Genomic DNA, 21,187 nt, shown 5'->3' on the forward strand with positions numbered 1-21,187 from the left:
TGTCTTGCTTTTCTCTTTGATGCTGAAAATGAAATAAATGGTTTTTGACAAGTTGTATTATAACATGCGAGCATTTTTATTAATCTCCTCCATAACGAGAACAATCACATACATGCAGTCCCTGTTAAGTACTGTATACCTACACTTGGATTCCTTTCTTTTTTCGTCGCACTTGTTCAATTTATGAACATTAACATTGTTGACCGGTCGAAACCCATTTTACTAAAACTGTTAATTGTTTGACCTGACCAGAAATCAAACACAATTATCCAAATGCGATAATAGCATGCAAAAGTTCTGAAATCAGACCATCGTAGTTTAGCTAGTCAATACAACTGCACCTCATAGAAACAGTAGAAGTAAAAAATGCACTGAAACTGTGCCACCTGTGAACGCACTTGAGTAGAGTTATCAACAAGTTTTAAAGTCTTAATGTCAGCACTTGAGCCTGTTAATCATAACCAACGCACGTTAGCGCAGGCCACCGCACTTTAGTATGACCAATACTATTCGGGGCACCATGAATGTTTAGAGGCCTACATATATACTTAAAAGAGTCAGTTTGACGAGTCATAATTTCTATGAAAAAAATTTTTCATAAAAGAATGAGAGATGATGGACTTCTAATGGTAAAAGCAAAAGAGTCTGAAATTGACTTTATGTTTGAAAATGCAAATAAATAACACGACCTGCTAAAGTTCACTTAAGAATACAATAAACAGTCCATAACATTTCTAGACCTAGAAATCTTCAAGGGCGAACGCTTCAAAAAAAAAGTTGAAAATAAATGCAATGTATCATTCATTACAAATTGTCATCCTCAAGCAGAAAAACTTCAAAAAGTATTCAGGAAATACTGGCATCTTATTAAAACAGATTCTACAATAGGTGCTAAATTCCATAAAAACCTATCAATAGGTTTCAATAGAAACATTGGTGAATTAGTTAAACGAGCTATACAATAATTTATCTAAACCTCACAGTTCTTACTAAACATTTAACTGTGCGGACCTAATTAATGACCATCATGTAAACAACACATGTAAACTGATATTCTTCTTAGGACATAGTCGTACTTTGAAACGCTTTAATTAATTAATTCAACATTGGATGAAAAAGTTAAGAAAAACAAAAAACAAATCAACAAGTGGAATTATTAAAAAGATAATTCAGAAACTGTTTAAAATTTTTAAAATATTTAAAAGAAAATAAAAAGAAAGAAATTAGGGTAAAATAGTAATCAAAAAGAAATAAATCAAAAATCAAAGATAAACAAATCTAAACAAAAACAATAAGGGTGGTCTCTGATGAAGGTTTCCCTGGAATAAAAACATTTCCGAAATAACCCGAAACATTGTGTACATAGTACAGTATCAATGTAAGGCCAGAGATATGATTCGCACCTAAATGGGTGGATATTGGATCAATTTCATAGAAATTATGTCTAGACCTTAATTTAGTTCACATATCTATTTGAGTGTTCTTACAGGCAGTAGTACTGGTGAAATTAAAATCCGCCACATTCATCTGTTCTTCTGTACTTAAATGAATATCTAAAATGAAATTATTTTCATACTTTAATTTTATTTCATTGAATTCGTAGAAATGATACAACGTTTGTTAGGCAATTATATATTGTGTATGCAATCACTCTTAGATCATTGCTTTTGCTATCCCTCTTAATTTACTGATGCCAATGAATTTTGTATTTTAAAGTTTCCTCAATTTCTATCTGACTATCTACAGACTTGTTTTCTACAGACTTGTTTAACTTAAGAACATGATATAGTCATGTCAGTATGTAAGGGGTTATTTTCATTTCTGTGTCAATGGTTTCTTTTACACTTTTCTATCACTTGGCTGATACCTCTATTGGTTAACTGTTAGTTCATGATGGCAAAATCAGCTCAGAAGAAAATCCTTAACTTTTCTGTAGTTTAATATATAAATCATTCAGAAAATGAGATTCTGAATCCCTAGTCAAAGCTGATTGTATGTGGCTTTTACCTCTTAGGGTTTGATCGTTCCGCTGATGTAAAGAAAAGAGCTTCGTTTATTTATAAGTAAACCAACATGAACAGGACATCGATGTGTTAATACATCCCTATTTAATTCGTGTACCATATTTATCTATATGACCTAAATAAATTCCAAAATGTATCAACGAAGCATTAAAAAAGGTATGTGATAAATCATGTATATGCCGACGAACCACTAGTTTCTATGATGAAGATACCCTGATAGATTAACAGTCCTTCAGTAGAAGTGTCGACTCGAATGATAATAGATTTTAATAACACTTTATTTTGGTGAATAGTTTATGATATGAAAAGAAATTAATGTGTGGTTGTATACATGTAGCATAAGCTTGAAAACACAAGAGCCGGTCTTTTCATAACACAATATTAAATAATGTTAAATCATTTTATTCACATATCAAAAACAAAGTCATAATAACTAACTCGTTAAACGGTTAAAATCTTCACCTACTTCTGCAAGTGGAATTGCTTGTACACGTGCAACCATGAACAGCATGACATCTAGAAAAAATCAGGAAAGGGAAATATATGATTCACATGTCGTTCAAACATTATCATCAATCCAGATAGTAATATTTGAAATCCTTTTTTCTAATGTTGTTTTGTAATATACGTTAGTCTGCAAACGATAAAATAGCTAAGCTTCTAATTAATGGTGATATATTCAATGGCGATATATTTAGTCTGCGTACATTGTCATTTTCTAAAATATGGTTAATTTGACCTAACACACGGTGTTCTATAGCCGTTCATGTTCAGCACAGAGCACACTTTTCTAAAAGACAAAAGTCTAAAAAGCGAATTTTCAAGTCATCGTCTTGTTTTTTCTGTACTTGATAGGGTATTTGAAACTACGAAACTGAATAAACAGAAACAGAAATGACGACATCAAGAAAATAGCCAAAATATGCATGTAACATTCTTCTATTCAGCAAAGAAAGACAAATTAATAAAAAAAAACACATCTCTTTCCCTTATAGTAAGTGAAGATTTGATAAATCCTTCTACATACATAGCAATTTGATAATGATACATTGATTTAACTAAAGAAATATTTTACCTTTCATTCTTTTCGCATTGACATGTCAGGGAACAAAATCTCCCATAACTGTTCTCTGGACACGGTTTATCGCACATCCCATGTGACCCGTACGTTCCTGGTGGACATTCTTAATAAAATTTAGTGCTGATAAATGTAGAATGTTCTAGTATGTTTAATTATACATCACTAATAAGGCAATTTTACTTATAATATGGTTTAAATGTTTGATGAGTTTATATAGATCCTCTAGTGATGTCCTTGCTTGTAAGACAGTATAACGTAACGAAAAAAGGCAACAGTAGTATACCATTGTTCAAAATCCATAAATCGATTAAGAAAAAACAGATCTGGGTTACAAACTGAAACTGAGGGAAACACATCAAATATAGAAGAACAATGACACACCAGAAACACTAAAAAGCAACACACACAGAAACGAACTATATGACAACAATAGCCCAAATTAATTGGAAAAGGACATTTAAAGAAAAAATGATGGATTGAACCTGATTTTGTGTGTAGCCAAACTTCCCGCTTTATTGACAATGATAATTCGTAACATTAAGGCTGTGAAATATCATTTTTATAAGCTTTCTACACAGCTACTTTTGCATAGGTACTATGTCTGTACTTAAAAAATTCAGTACTGGAAATAACTTTTAATATTTAGTACTATTTCTTTAATTTAAAACTATTGTAATATTTAGGTTCTTTTATTTAACAGTACTAGATTTGAACTAAATATTTTGGGTCAGAAATTATAAACTATTCCATGTTTGAAAATCATAAATTTGAGAGATTTGAAATAGAAAAACTTTCAAAGTGCTGAAAATGTAACGGTATTAACCAAAGATATGTAGTACCTAAATTTCAAGTACAAATAAAGTACAAATACAGGTACAAAAATATTACAATAATTTTAGAGTAACAAAATAGTACTGAATATTAAAATTAGATTTCCAGTACTACACATTTTTAGTACAGAAATAGTACGTATGCAAAAGTAGCTGTGTACATGTACAGCAGAATTCACTAATACGATTGTTTAGAGGAAAAATTTTAAATGTTTTAATAATATATGGTAGCGAAATCTCTGACTTAATCATGTTAATCATTTACCAGTGATGCATGATTACGTCCGTTAAAATCGATGACATCACTTCACTAACGGGCATAACGAACGAGATACTTAAAAACGTATTATGGGGTCAATAAACATCGCTGACTATTAAAGAAAATTTACAATAGGGAAAGAAAAAATTTTCCTTTTGTTTGAAATTTTAGTATAGATTTTACCTTTGAAATTGAAATGAGATTTATTTGAAGTAAGTTCCTTTAGCTAAATTGTTGTGTCATATCAAGAAAACTCTTTATAATCTAACGTAAAGAATATCACCAAGATAACGGTTGACGTTGTTGAATGTGTCAACCAATAGTATCAATGACGTTTCTATGCTGCTTTGTCCATAAAACGTTATTCATGAATAAGTTGCTTTTAAATGAGTGCAATTAGTGCTCAGATGGATACCTTCTATCTTTCGATACACCATATCACCGAAATAAACATGACATTATTCATTGGCCATGACATTATTCATGTGGATTTTCATTTTCTGACAAGAGGAACGAGGAATTCTAACCAAATTAGAATAATACAAATTGGCATTTCTGTTTAATCCATCCGAAAATGAAAACAACTCTCACGAAAATAATTGCCAAATAAACATGGTATCTATTCTACAAAAGTCGCTCATAAAGTAACTTGGTCAGTTTATTTTCGGAAAATATTGATTGCAAATGAAATGATTGGACATTATTTGAGTGGGAACTCACTTTTGTCCGATGATTATACCTTTTAACTTACGTCTTAACTAATCCGGAACAGTTTCTGAAAGTATTGAATCTCACATATTTAACATATTCTTAAATGTCATCTAAATAACAAATAAAATCCTACCTTTGAATATTGATGGTACCGGATTATAATAATATTGAGCCAAAACATGTTTTGCCAGGAAGTTAAGACACACTTTAACATACCACAGAATTAATTTAGAAGTTACCTTCACATTTTCCATTTAGTAAATGGTAGTTAAGACAGCATCTGTATATTAATTTGTACACCGGATAACCTCGTGGACTTTTATCTCTGAAAATACGGGAAAATATTTAGGCCATTTACATTTTACTTATATAACTTTTAATATTTAATCTGAAATTTTGTATCAACAAACTTTTCTAGTGCCCTGCCATATAAGGCTTTTTTCAATAAACTTTTTGTTTAATAAAATCGTCATTGATTACATCTGGTATCAAGCCTAGTTCTTATTAAAAAAGCATATTGGTTTATGAGGTTTTTTTAGTAATGCCAGAAGAAGTAGCACAAAAAGATATACAAAGTATGTTTATATAACAGTAGAAACTCATTGTTTAAAATAACCATCACAATCGTTGCAATAAATTGGGAGTAAAGTTTTTGCCATATAAAATGAAGTTCACAATTTAGATATCTATGACATATTATCTAGTGCCAATAAACTTATCATAGATTAAGTATTAAAATTAAGCGAATAACATGCAATGCAAATGTACTTATAACATAATTCAATATTTATATCAGTTAATGATCTGTCTAAAGATATTTAAAGGGGTACAAGCTGTCAAATGCATCTTCACTGATTTACTCAAACTCTCATATTTGATTTATAATGTATATTACACTAAGACTGAAATAAGCAGTTAACACTGCATACACCCGATAATATATATCAGAACTTCGTGTGTATTTTAGTCTAGACTCCATCTAATTTGCGTTCGAGATTACAACCGCAGACTGTCATTTAACCCGATAAAAACATTAATAAAAATGCATGACGACCTCGTGTACAATGTATTTGGATTTTTCTAGGTTTGTTTTATTTCATGTTATAGGTTAAATAATAGTAAATTGTCGATTTTACCCGTATAAGATTTCTTTTGTGGTTTTAATCACTCAACGAAATGGTTCACATTTGTTTCACTTTCAATATTGACATTCTTTTTATTTTAAAGACGATTTATACATGCGTAGCCAATCTTTAGCTAGGTCACATGAATGTGTTTTCAATGATTTTGAATCATTCACTTTGTAAATGTTCACCATTAAAGGTCAAAGTACGGTCTTCAACATAGAGTATTGTTTCTCACCAAGCAAGTTATTAAGAGTCTAACAAATGACTAGTGTAAAACCATTTAAACGGGAAAATTAATAGTCTTATCTACTAGCATATAAAAACGAGAAACGATAAACACATATGAACCACATCAACAAACGATAACCACTAAACATCGTTTTCTTTAAATGCAAAAGAGCATAAACGTAAAAAGAAGTAGTAATGTCAGAAACTAAAATCATAAATCTCCTTAACATTAGCGTCTTCGCACATTTGGGGGGAAAATGTAAATATGAAATTTCAATCGGTTGGTTGAAAATTAGCTAAAAAGGGATAAAAGGTGAGATTTCGCGTAACAAACAATATAAAACATGAATACAATTACTGTTAGACATTACAAGTTTATTTTAAAGACATATTATAGGTAACCGCAGTCAATATATATACTTTTGTGACATTATTAGATATAGGAAGATGTGGTGTGAGTGCCAATGAGACAACTCTCCATCCAAATAACAATTTAAAAAGTAAACCATTATAGGTTAAAGTACGGCCTTCAACACGGAGCCTTGGTTCACACCGAACAACAAGCTATAAAGGGCCCCAAAATTACTAGTGTAAAACCATTCAAACGGGAAAATCAACGGTCTAATCTATATAAACAAAACGAGAAATGAAAAACACGTATATATTACATAAACAAACGACAACTACTGTACATCAGATTCCTGACTTAGGACAGGTGCAAACATTTGCAGCGGGATTAAACGTTTTAATGGATCCAAACCTTCTCCCTTTTTCTGAAACAATAGCATAACATCACAACATAGAAAAACATACGATAAAATATCAATTGGCAGACTTAACTCAATCAAAAAACGTATGATTACACAATGAACGAATAAATTTGATCTGCGATATCTGAATACAAATGCACAGTTAATTAAATATTAGAGACTATTATTCATGACCAAAAAGCTAACAAACAAATTCAAACACACTGAGAAATATTTAACCAATCAATGTTCACTTTAGAAAAAAAACGATTTTTATAATCTTAAAGTTTATACAAATGTTGTAAGAATAAGTTAAAAATTGAAGATATTACAAATAATCAAAGCTGGTGTACAGACAAGATCCATATCAATAAAAAATATAACAAAAAAGCATTATAAACAGTATCAACAGGTCGAATTAACAAGAAAATACGATTTGAGAGTACTCGCAGTTACTGACAGTTATGTAAATTCTATACACTTAAAATTCTATTTTGATTAAGAATACCTCGTTTGGAACTTACAGTATCTAAACAAACATCTTAGCTTTCAAACTTCCTTAAAATAGGATTAAGTTTCTCACGTTACGGATACCTTCATTTTTTTCAAGTAAAATATTATACAAAATACTTACGATATAAGAGAAGTACAGTTACGGTTCTTACAGTTAACTTCCGAAGGAAAAACATATGACATCAATATGATTTTGAATTTTAGATTGTTAAGCATATTGCCAATTTTTTACGTTTCGAATTAGGATTTTGTAGGTATGTGAGTATCTTGTTTACATGTATATTTGTGTCAACTTCCTGTGATAGTTTAGAAATCAAAAGTCGTAAATAAAAACTATCAAGGAAACAATTCATATATGAATTTCCGATATAGGTTTTTGTGTGTTATTCTATTTCATGCACATCAACTATATCTTCTGTTTTATATTATTTGTTAAAAAGTCATGCTTTGAACATTGCAAAAATACTAATAAAACTAATTTCAAAACAACAATGATATTGATCATCAGATGACTCAGGAGAAGATGACATACGGATACATAACAATTGTAATATTGACCTGAGCATAATCGTTTCTATAACAAATAATGAGATGTAACACAGTGATTAATGATTATCAATGATTCATTAATTTAGACAACACTACTCAACAGTGTTCAAATGACGTGGATGTTTATGACACTAGGTATCACGCATAACTGTATACATTAAACGAGCTCGAGGTCAATACAATTGATTGAGGGTTTGTTGTTGCGATCTTGACAAAAACATGGCAATCAGGCTTTTTCTTTGTGGAGGTATCTGTATTACAAAGAGAGAACCATCGACCATCTACCGTGAAACTAAACCATGGTTCTTTTGTTTGTATAGCAAAAAGGAGTATGCATATCGCAGAATATTTTTGAAATTCTTTTTCTAAAACCGTTGGAAAAACGTACTTGGTGGATAGATTTATACTTAAGTTGTGCTTGATATTAATTCAGTTGCAATTGGCCTTTAACTAGCTTTCAGTACCTAGAAGTACATTTAGATGGTTACTTCATGATTTGTGCATTTTTTTTTTCTACTTCGTATTGATCCGAAGGGTAAAACCTATTCTTGCCTTTTTCAGATTTTTTTCATGTTGTGCTACTATACCAGTGTCCCAGGTTAGCCATATGTTTTTAGAGCCCACAGACACGTTAAACCTACCACATATTTTATGTGCCTGTCTTGTTAGATTTTCGTGTAAAGTATAAGTGTTTGGTATCCCCTTTGATCTGTTTCTCATTTTTCAAGTCAGGGCCTTTTATGGATTACTTGTTAACATCTACAGTATAGTGTATGTTCATTTTTTACGACATTATTTATTCCCGGTTCAGTCAACTATTTCGGTGTGATGGTTGTATTGGTTTGGATTGATATTTTAAGTCTCTCTTTGGATCAATTTCCAAATCAAACTGCTTTTTTTTTAAATAACGACCACGTAATGCCGGCCAGTACCGCACAATAGAGATTTCCAATAAAATGACTTTACTCGACATAACCGACCTAACTCAACGTATTTCGTCCTACTGCATTGAAGCATGACGAAGGGGAGCATACACTGCATGCATGTTTTGCTCTTTGAACACGCATTGTTGCTGGAATATGCCTTCAGTAAAAATCAACCACAACTATTTCTTTTACTCTTTAAATATTTTGTCATTAAACTTTGAATGATTTTATTAACATAAATACTATAATGGAACAAGTACATTACCAACTTGTAATCAAACACACCCATCATTTCTTGTCATTTCACTTGACCCATATCTTAGTTCTATTCACATTATGAATTTTAAAAACTACCAAGACGACATTTAGCATACAAATATTAAAATAACGAATTCCGAAGCGAGAAGCTTGCCTTTTTGTTGTTTTAAAAAGATTTAACGTTTAAAGTAAATTCCAACACACCCGAATGTAAAAGGTGTACTCGACTTGTAAAACAAAATAATATTTTTCTATAATTTAATTGAAGATAATTTGATGTGGGCAGAAATTCATATCAATGATATATTTTTCAAATGTACTTTTTCGACTTCAACTATACCAAATTATGGGGCGAAGTTTTTGTTGAAGTATACCTAAACTTGCATCCGAGGATACAGGGGTAGAGCGCGTACTCCCCCTTTTCGATCGATAAATAAGAAATTAAATATTATAAAACATTAAAAATCGAAAAGAAGAATCTATCTGATAACGACACACAAAATCAATACAAATATCAAATAATAAGTTTATTAAATTTTGCAATTATATCTGAAAATCAAAGTCATTATCAAAACCATGAAAGACAACTCCAATGAATCGTATGATAGGTAAAGATACGTATATATACGTGGTCTTATGACAGTGAAGTTTAGGCGGGAATCTCAAGAATCACGTGATATATGAAAGTCATGATTTCTATCGTTTTTCATCATCTAAGAAATATTTGATATTGATTAAATTTATTATGAATGGGTTTCCTAGTTTATGAATACTTAGTTGAAACTTAAGTAATGCATTTTACAAAATTAATTGGTTAGCAATAACAGGTCCTGTTACGTGCGTACGTCGAGTTAGGTACGTATGTCATTTTATTGGAAATCTCTAATGACAAAGAGGCCGACGAAACGAACGGACGTTTAAACGCCAAGCTGTATTAACAACGCGACGAATTACGATTGCGAATGAGATAATCCTCTACAAGAGGCCAAATGCCACAAAAATCAACAACTATCAGTCAGTGCACGGCTTCCCACAAATAAGCTTAACCCGAAACCGCATAAACAGCTTTAAAGGGCCCCAAAATGACAAATGTAAATAAAGGCAACAGTAGTATACCGCTGTTCAAAATTCATAAATCGGTATAATAAAAAAATCCACATACCAAAACCGAGGACAACGCATTACACATAAGAGAACTATGACACAACATTAAAATGTAACACTCACAGAAACGAACTATAATATAACAATGGCCATTTTCCTGACTTAGTACAGGGCATTGTAAGAAAAAAATGGTGGATTGAACCTGGTTTTTATATATGGCATGCCAAACCTCCCGTTTTAATGGCAATGTTATTATAACATTAAAATGATAACATTACTGAAACGAGAAAACTAACGGCCTAAGATATGTACAAAAGTGAACGAAAAATTAATATGATATACATCAACAAACACCTTGGGACAGACACATACAGAATGGGGCAGGATAAGCTTAGGATAGTGGTGATACAAAGCAGGAAAAAAACATGTAACAAAAACAAAGAGGTGGCAGGATGTTTACACAACAAAAAGTTTACACATCGCAACAACAAAAAATTAAAGGCATTAGGTACAAGCCTTAGAGTAATCGGAGGCCCATTGATTTCGGCATTTTAACTCTCATTTTCAAATAATTTAATTGTGGATGTTACACGTTTTCTGATTGGCAGAGATAAAGTTTCAATAAATAAGCTCAAAGACATAATTTTTCTCATTTCACCGTGACATCATCAACGGGTTTTTTTTCATAATTTACTCCTTGAAAATGGAATTAATAATTAAATTATAAGTAATGATTGTAATATTTTTTTTCTGTAGATTCGAAATGACATAAAAAAAAAAATTGATGCGCATTGTCAAATTATCCGCTACGTGCGTTATTCAGTGTGCACCTTTTTTGTGTAATTTCTGCATACACCGAAAAATATAAGTCATTTCTTAAATGGACGTCATGTAACGAGAGACTTCGCGGCCTAGAGACTTCAGTATGCAAATTTGTATGCTAACTTCGCCTAGATCCTTCATCATGTTCCTAACAATATGACAACAATCGAAACACATTCTGATATTCAGCTTATTTGCGTCGTCAATGAACAAGGTGTAAGATAATGTATCATAATTCAAATTGACCCAAAGTCAAGAGATAAATGAAAACTAAACAAAATGAGGTCCGATTTGTTTGCATCCTAGGTCGTCAGTCGGCTTAAGAATCAACGAAGCAGCGCATCCATTTTGGACGGACAAATATCTTTTTTTTTTGTGGGACGAGATCTCACGTACCACGGCACAAGATTGTCAGGTAAACGGCCGATCGTTGGACGTCAGAGGAATCTAGGACTATTGGTTGTTCAGATAATTTTTACTAAGAAATGCAATTCATTATCTGGTATTTTAATCAACGTTAACATTCTGAGCGTTAACATTCCTGCATATCGTTTAAAAAGATGATAAAATCTCAATATGTACAGTATATGGGCGTTTTTCAATAAAAGCGTTCCTTTCAGACCTAAAACAAATCGAAAATCAACTTGTCTAAAATTTAATTTCAAGAGTTATTTTGAATATCTCTATGATAGACCTGTTTGTAAACAAAAAGTGCAATCTAAAATACCCTTTTTGTCCCCTACGAAACTTCTTCTAAACACACAAAATTTTGCAATTTCAAATGTTTCCTATAGACATCCCAGTTTGTTTACATTATATACTAGAAAAATCTATTTTGTTTCTGAATTGGAGAACCACTTTTTATCGATAAAGATTAGACAGTACTTCAAATATGAAGGTACAACTCATGTGGACATTTTGATGCGTTTCGTAGGTGACAAAATCGTTTCGTAGTAGACCAAACGTTTCGTAGTTGACATCAACCTTTTTCTATGTTGATAAAAACATAATAAAAATTACATGAAACTAACCCTTGTTATTTGTTTTGCACGAATATAATTGAAAAAAGAGTAAAAAAAGACTGCATGGGAGTAGTAGTGTCCAATACGAAACGTTTTTCTCTCATACTTGTTTCGTAGGTGACGTTTCGTAGAGGAAGTATTCACATGTTTTATTTTTTCCCAACAACCCTTATATTGCAATAGTATAAAGACTGACTGTATTCATCAAAGCATGTATTAAGATGTACCAGATATTTTTTTCATAATTTGAAAACCAGATACTGAACGAGATTTGACCCGTTTCGTAGTGGACATTAAAAAAAAATACGGTATCACTCTGGTCCATTTAATGTGCTCAATTTTTCTTACCAACAATTTAATTGCCGTTATAAAAGCATCACTTCTTTTATAATACCCTAATGTTTATATCTCCTGCAAACAAAAATTACACTGATTTTATAAAACTGTTTATTAGCAAATTTTAATGACTTTGTTTCGTAGTGGACATTTTGTTAGGGACGCACCTTCTGAAATAAAAAATCTCATGTTAAAAGCTGTTTATTAAAATATGTTGGCTTTACTTTTGAATTATTAAAGAACTTAAATTAAGTAAAAATAATATTTATTTCTACACTTTTTAACGATATTTTTGAGTGTGAATGTTGAACAGGCGGTCTAGGAACATGCCGTTTTGGTTGTTTTGGACCATTCAGGAATTAATATTTTATCAATCCCTTTAAAAAATAAACTGTTTCTTTGCTTAAAAATGTTAAATCTAATTCAATGTTCTAACTGCACAAAAAATTACTTGCAAAGATCAAACACATTTTTTTTAAAGTGGCTAGGACAAGAAAGTACGTTTTTATTGAAAAACGCCCATATATACAACATTACACTATTTATATAACATGATTCAGTATCCCGATATACATGAACTCGGTTATTGTAAGCCTACTTTTCGTGAAAACCAGTCTATTTCTTGTCACTGGAAATTTAAGTTTTAAAATGATTGGCTTTGTGTGAAAATATCGAAATTCTATAAATAGAACTTATCTTATAAAAAAAACATGTACGTTTATAATTAAGTATTTATATGTCTATCTCACCACACCAATATTTAAAAATGTTTATATATTCCGACTACCTGAAAGGCCATCCTTTATAATTAGCGACTAGCATTACACTAAGTCTTTTCGAATATTTTCTTATATATTTTTACAGTATAAATTTGCTTCATGTATGTTTTGAAAAATTCATGCATTTCTAGTTTCGTTTCGAGTTAAATCCGTGTTATTCTCATCAGTTCAAATGATATAAAACGATGTCTCTTTACTACCACATAAGTCAGATTTGAATCTTATAAAGTCGTGCAATGTACATTTTTAAAACATTCAAATTAAAATGTTATACTTTAAAAATGTCAAAAAAAAAATTTAAAAGAGACATCGTTTTCGATGATTTATCCAGGTTTATCTTCTAACAACATGTTTGTCATACATGAAGTGGCTCTTTACTTATACATCCTGTCATTGTGTTATTGTTCTATGGTAAACTTGTGTATTCTTGTCTTTAATATTTGATTATTTGGTTGTTATGTATGCCATTTTGTGCTTCCTTGTTACATATGTGTCTGTTTTTATAGTAATTAAGATTTATAAACAATTGAATGTTGACTGCTGTACCCCCTTTTTGAACATTTTTACCTATTGTGTCTAGTTGTTTTATTCACACATCGTTGTCAATATAAAGATATGCGATTGTTATACAAGTGATATGTTGAGATAGTTCTACATGATAAAATGCATGCAGCACGTCAGGAATATGACAGTTGTTATCCATTTGATTTTTCCCCGGGGTTTAGTATTTTGTGATTTTACTTTTCAACCATAGAAATATGGACAAAGAATATGTCCCAACTTTATCTTTTTATATTACGAAAATTATGTCCAAAAACCTTTTAAAAATGGCAGAGTATGTCAATGACTTAGTTTCAGGCTATCTCATGTTATGACAAATCAACAGATAAAGTATTAAGCAGAAAATGAGTGCCAATGAGACAACTATCCATCCAAGTTACAATTTATAAATGTAAAAAGTAAAATCACAAAAATACTGAACTCAGAGGAAAATCAATTAGGAAAGTCCATAATCACATGGCAAAATCAAATAACAAAACGCATCAAAAACGAATGGACAGTAACTGTCATATTTCTGACTTGGTACAGGCATTTTCAAATGTAGAAAATGGTGGATTAAACCTGGTTCTATAGCGCTAACCCTCTCACTTTAATAACATTCTCATCAAATTCCGTTATATTTACATGATGCGTTAAATAAACAGTCACAATTAATAAAATAGTCAAATTATGGGTACACCATTATAGGTCAAGGTACGGCTTGCAACACTGAGCCTTAGTTCACGCTGAACAGCAAGCTATAAAGGACCTCAAAATTTACTTGTGTAAAACCATTCAAACGGAAAATATTTCGGTGACTATATGGGGAAAGGGCGAACAGCTTTGAAAAGTGGCAAGAAGGAAAAACAGCATTCCGTTGTTATCATCTTTATATATACAAAAGCTTTGTTCGCACCTACAAGACGTGTATTTGCTAAAACCAATTACTAGCAGAAAGTATTATATACGGATTTCCATGATGTAGAAGATGGGAAGTTTAGTTGAATTCTTTGAAATTTAGAAAAAGAGGGAACAACTTTTTTTTTTAAATCTTAATATTACAATGAATTGATAAAAATTCCAATTAGTCATTATTTATATCATATTTTAAAATCCTGGTAAATAAACTCATCATAGATACCAGGAATAAATTTATTTTATACGCCAGACGCGCGTTTCGTCTACAAAAGACTCATCACTGACGCTCGAATCCCAAACAGTTAAAAAGACTAAATAAAGTACGAATTTGATGAGCATTGAGGACCAAAACTCCTGAAAGTTTTGCCAAATACAGCTACGGTGATCTATGCATAAGGTAGAAAAGCCTTAGCTTTTCAAAAAATTCAACAACTTGTTAACAATAATTTTATAATTATAACCATATCAATGACAATTCATTTCAGCACAAAAAGTGAACACGACTATCCATAAGGACTTTATTTACTTTTTATTTTAACTAGCTTAAATGAAGAATAGTGCAACTTCTAAAACCACTCGGGTATGGATTCTTCTTTTAAACCGCAAACACTCAATTGGTATGAATAAACACTATCATTAATAACTATAAAAATGTGAAACCGGTTGGAGAAAGAATGTAGAAAATTAAAGGACTTTAAGAGTATTTTGAAATTTGATTTTATTTATATTTCTATTACTGTGGACGCAGAATTTAAGTTTAAGTTTATATTTTTCACACAAGGAATGGAATGCCGCCGATATTCATCAAAATCAAAAAATCTTTAAGCAATTTTTTTTTTTTTAAACTGAAGGAATTAAACAAGAATATTCTAAATTTAGCAACAAAGGTTGATGGAATTCATTGTTATAATAGAGAATTTAATGAGGAAGCGGAAAGAGGATTTCAAATATTACAGGTCATCTAAAATATAAATGACTCCTGCAAAAATAAGACACTTTTGTATTGAGACATCTGCCTGGCAACCAATGTTGTACAAAATCAGACAGTAATTATGATGTTCAACAACGATAAATTGTTTCAATCAAGACCCGTTTATGGATAAAGAACTTAACGTTGCGAAAATTTGTTTTTGGGAATATGGTTAAAATAACCGGAAATAAGTTCCACATATACGAAAATTGGATAGCATCGACACCAAACATTCTCTCGAGTAAACTTCAAGTTAAACAAGTCCCTGGTGAACCCGATCAGCAATGCCGATTGCGAGAAAAATGTTAATGTAAATTCTTTACGGAAATTGAACCAGAATTATTTTTTTTAAATAAGCCGAGTGTTTATTACGGGATAATGCCATTCAACTCAGAAAAAAAGAATGCGAAAAGGAAAAAATATCATCCGTACAACGCTGGGAGAAGAGTGACGATTGGTTTCATAATTACGAAACTAAATTTAAACAAGAATATAATTCAAAACATCCTTTTGAAAATAAATCATGTGCTCAAGCAGCTAGAAATGCTGAAAGAGTCCAATAGAAAGACTTAAGACAGTGAAAGTCAAACCAGAAAATAAATATATCAACAGAAACTGTAAATCGTCAACTTCTAGACGTAACAATTTTCAAAATCAACAAAATAAGCGAAACAGATTTAATCGGGGAAATACAAACAGTTCAAAATAATTTTAGACATTACCAGCAACAACGTTCACAGAGATAAGAACAAAGTAATAGTAATTATAACAGAAATGACGAAAATAAAGAGTGTCAAAACATATCGAAGAAACCGAAATTTAAGAGATCGTTTTTATGAGACACTAAGATTAATTATTCTTTCTAACTAAACATTATCAGCATAAGACAATTTAATATTTTCAAAGGATACTTTCAAAGGGACTAAGATTAACCTCGACCACACAAACATCACACTGTAATAATTTTAGGACGACATTTCAAACTTCTGTCGAAATTATGTTTAACAGAAGAATTGTTTGATAAAGAGAGCTGAGATGAATCTTTTGTCCGGAATAAGAGTATTTGTATATAGTCAAGGGGTAAATACAAACCTTTATATACATTTTGTCATCATATAACAATTTTTCCTTTAACGAAATACAAATAAAGTCCGAAGTGCCGACCAAATACAAGTCATCAGGAATGGGAAACAATATACAAATTAAAAAAAAACAAAAAATCAGACAAAGGCATAATGTTATGATTATGAAAAGACAGTCAAAATCTTTAAGAAGTTACTCACAAGTACAAAATTAAACATAGTTAATACAATTCCTTCTGTTAAAAAATGCAGACATTCAAATTGTGGTATTAGTAAAAATGTTAAAGAAGAAAAATCATATGAATTTAAATCGGGAGATTTTTTTCACTATCAAGAATACTTTAACATGCACATCAGGTAATTTGATTTATGTAATTAAATGTTATAGATGCCAAAAAGATTATATTGACCAAACTAGGAACACATTACGAAAGAAAACTACAGTTCACCGTCAACAAATCCGACATAAAGAAACCTGGTGATTAATTTTAGTGAAGGCCGGGATGTATGAGGTACCAATAAATCAACTAAATACTATGGGTTTTTTTTATTCTACCAATGTGTCCAAAAATTGAGAATAAATAAGAAAATATGTTCACTCATAAGTACAAACCAAGCCTAAACAGATAACGGACTTATCGTCGTGACGTTACGTTACCTTTAGTTACATTCATTATCTTACATGCTATCACAAATATGTGAAACCGCTTTGAGAAAATTTGTAGAAAATTAAAGGACTTTAAAAGCATTTTGAAATTTGATTTTACTTACATTTCTACTAGTTTGGACGCAGAACTCAATTTTTAGTAAATATATATATATGAATCCCGGCGAGGGAAGAACAAAACAATTGTGAAAGAAAATTTACAGATCTAACATTGTTGGGTTGATGTTTAGACGAGTTGTATATACATTATGTAGACAGCCATGTATCACCATCATTGAAGGCGATCCGATGGATAAATCTGTGGTAGAGTTGTCACTGACTCAGACGTACTTATAAATATCATTATTTTCTGTGACTGTATCTTACATTAATTTGTAGGATCCTTTACTATAGATAATTGAGCTGATCTGTAACAAAAACATCTCCCTGCCTTATATATCATGTACTGTAATACGCCGCTAGATTAAAACTGACGAGGAAAGGTAACATGCGGCCACCGAAGCTTTACTTTTGTGGTCTAGCGGGACGGCTGCAGTGCAGGCGATTTGGTGTCACGATATCTCAGTAGCATGGGTTCGAATCCCGGCGAGGGAAGAACAAAAAAATTGCGAAAGCAAATTTACAGATCTAGCATTGTTGGGCTGATGTTTAGACGAGTTGTATAAATATATAGATATATATAATATAAATAATTCGTCTAAACATCAGCCCAACAATGTTAGATCTGTAATTTTACACTGTATCCAACACGCTAGACCACTCGACCACCTAGGCTTCACAATAATAAAGCTTTTTATAGACGGGTGTTACTTTTCCTCGTAAGTATTAATCTAGCGTCGTAATCCAGTACATGAAATATAAGACATGGAGATGGAAAAGAAAGGGACGAAAGATACCAGAGGGACATTTAACCTCATAGATTAAAAATAAACTGACAACGCGATAACTAGATATAAAAAGACAAACAGACAAACAATTGTACAGAAGACCCAACATTGTAACAGATCAGCTGAATTTTCTATTGTAAAGGATCCTACAAATAAATGCAAGATACAGTCACAGAAATAATTATTTGTTTACAAGATATTTATACAATTGACTTAATATTTTGTCTTAACTGCAATTAAAACAAATACATGTCCTTCATTTATAAAATTGATAATACAAACGTAAAACTGCATCATGCCCCAAGTTTTACATGATTGCTTATGTTTGGAATTCATTATTAATGATTTCATATGGTTTAAACTCATTTTTGGTTATATATTTGTGATAAGTATTACAAGAAAACTATGTATTTATTTTATTTAGATTACAAACCGGAATTTCGTTTGGAAACCTATTTAATAAAGTTGAAGCTGTGTGACAGGATTTATATAGCAAAATTCAGATGATCAAAAAATATTTCCTGTATAAACTGGACGATGGTTTGGAATACCTAAAAATGCGCGAATTTTCCATCTCTGTGGAAATGGTATAGGATTTTAATTTCTTTATCTATTCAAATGTCAAAAACGGGAAATAAAACTGCTTAGAAATAAATATATACCACAATATCATACTACAAATACAACGGAGTACAAATTAAAACAGTTTTTAACATTCTGTCATGTTGAACTTTACAAAAACTTAGAAACAATTTTAATAATACTTACACGATACTTATCAATTATGTTTGTCTTTTTTAGTGGAATATTATGGTAATTTGTAAATTGACATGTTGCTGTATTATACCATGCATGCATGCATTATTATGTTAAGGGTAAATGTATTGAGCATAAAATGTGTATACTTGTATAAATGATGTGTCTGAGGTTTAATAATAAAGTATTGTCTATTGGTCCTAATTGTACACGGAAGTAGTTGCCTTTAAAATTAATCATTGAATATACTATTTAAAGTACATTTCAGTTAACATTTAGGTATGTATGTTAGTATTTCGGTTGTCAGGTTTCCACAAATATTATATATAAATGCATATTTGAAGCTAATACGTTTTTCATTAATTATATTTTGGTTCAAATTGTTTTGTTTTTGTAAATAATATATTTAGTTCAGATCTCGGAAAGTATATTTTTACTTTCGATTTAAAAATCAGTTTTTATTTAAAAAATATTCAACAATAATAAAACGGTTCACATTAATATCTATTCTAATTGGTTTATATTATAATTTAGTCCACTTTTGGTTGTGTTCTAACACCATTTTAGGTGTTTTCTTTGAGATTTGAAAAAAAGGGAACAGCATTTTTTTTATTTTTCAAATCCTAATAATTCAAAATCCGAATGTTAGTTTTTCGATCGTCATGTAATTACACATGTAACACATAAATGCCTATTTCAAGCAGACACCTTTTGATTAATTGACTCTCAGTTAGAATTGTATTTTTTTTTAATATATTGACTTTCAGTTCTAATTCTGGGAATATATTTTTACTTTCGATTTAAAAATCAGTTTTGATGGAAAAAAGTAAATATTTCATATTATTCATTTCATTTTTATCTATCAGCAAACTTTTTAAATTGTAGCCAGGTATGGTCGGTCAACTTATAAGTTGTGTCGCTGATTACAGGTAAAGCAGTAATTTCTTTTTGACAGTTCCGTAATATTAACACAAATATTATTTTTTTTCTTTACCAGTTCAAAGCGAATAACAACTTATAAAAACAAAGTGTATACTGCAGGCTAAAATGTCATATAGGTCACCTTAAATTACTAGTAATTTGAGGTACAGACGTCATTAACAGAAAGAAAAAACAATGATCCTGCAAAACGCCAAAATATAGGTATCGACAGATTCCAGTGCCGTAAAAGTGTATATGTGTATAACAATTATATTTATAATTCTTTTAATTTAATAACAATATCAATATTTGTACCAAAAGAACGATATTCAATTATCTTGTTACAGCGTTGATTTTTTTATGACAATTAGTTTACAGGGTTGATCAGTCTACGCGAATCATAACTACTAGTTAATTTCAAGACTCTGTTAACAACATCACCGTATAATAATACTTGAAATAAATTGTCTACAGGTATATCTATACAAGTTGAACTTATAGTCTGAAATGGTAAAGTTGAAGTCACCCTCCGGATATGTCAATGGGTAATGATAAAAACAACTTCTTGTCGACTTGTATTTGTGTTTTTGTACTCATTAACACAGAATTAATCAAAACCTATCAAAAGTTTAAAAAAAAAAGAACATATAGCAAAAGTCTTAAAATTTTGTTTTAAATGCATTTATTATGTCGTTTTACTGAACAACCCACATTTCAGAGTGTGTGTACATCTTATATCCCCGTGAGATTGAGATTACGGGTCTTCTTTTGTGTATTTATAAAAAAAATACTGCATTTTTTTCTTGCTAATGCTGCACAGTATAATTGAGGAAATTAAACCATTTTGACACACACATTTTTTTATATTTTTGTTTATAATACCAAATAAATTTCACATATGTAGAAGTTAACTTGAAGTATTTAATTGAATCACGATCGATCGCAATACTTGGTCATTGTTACTTACTTGTTCAATATCGTTTTTCTATAAATATCCAATTCCAGCCTGTTATCATTTAAACAAACTAAGATAACGAAGCGCAAACCACCTGTTTTAGATATAACTTTCGTTAGTAATTGCTTTTACAAGTTTCGGATTTTAATAATAACTTTTTATTAAAACAGACT

The 21,187-nt window shown here is 30.7% G+C and overlaps 2 protein-coding genes across 6 annotated transcripts in view; one reads left to right on the plus strand and one right to left on the minus strand.

Annotated features, from left to right (window-relative positions):
- Window positions 1-1,461: 1,461 nt before the first annotated feature.
- Window positions 1,462-7,783, minus strand: LOC134710876 (multiple epidermal growth factor-like domains protein 10). The gene is made up of 5 exons (XM_063571286.1): window positions 7,644-7,783; window positions 5,145-5,230; window positions 3,100-3,208; window positions 2,491-2,540; window positions 1,462-1,553 (listed from the first exon to the last, which is right to left on the minus strand). Exons 1-5 carry the CDS (start codon window positions 7,736-7,738, stop codon window positions 1,462-1,464), a joined length of 432 nt encoding a protein of 143 aa, XP_063427356.1. The 5' UTR covers window positions 7,739-7,783.
- An 11,564-nt stretch (window positions 7,784-19,347) lies between these two features.
- The window catches only part of LOC134711787 (uncharacterized), a 33,694-nt gene continuing 31,854 nt past the window's right edge, over window positions 19,348-21,187 (plus strand). For 3 of the 5 annotated variants that reach the window (XM_063572663.1, XM_063572667.1, XM_063572668.1), the window contains exons 1-2: window positions 19,348-19,417; window positions 20,024-20,067. The gene's annotated coding sequence lies outside the window, so the exon portion shown is untranslated. The remainder of the gene's footprint in view (window positions 19,418-20,023; window positions 20,068-21,187) is intronic. The other 2 variants (XM_063572664.1, XM_063572665.1) reach the window with 2 other exon arrangements.

Source organism: Mytilus trossulus, chromosome 3, assembly GCF_036588685.1.
Source record: "Mytilus trossulus isolate FHL-02 chromosome 3, PNRI_Mtr1.1.1.hap1, whole genome shotgun sequence".
Lineage (NCBI taxonomy): Eukaryota > Metazoa > Mollusca > Bivalvia > Mytilida > Mytilidae > Mytilus > Mytilus trossulus.

Coding starts and splice junctions, on each gene's coding strand:
- LOC134710876 (XM_063571286.1), bottom strand. CDS start 7,738: ATGCTTAACAATCTAAAATTCAAAATCATATTGATGTCATATGTTTTT. Junction 3,209..5,144: donor ACTAAATGGAAAATGTGAAG/GTAACTTCTAAA, acceptor AATTTTATTAAG/AATGTCCACCAGGAACGTAC. Junction 1,554..2,490: donor AAGCAATTCCACTTGCAGAA/GTAGGTGAAGAT, acceptor ATTTCATTTTAG/ATATTCATTTAAGTACAGAA.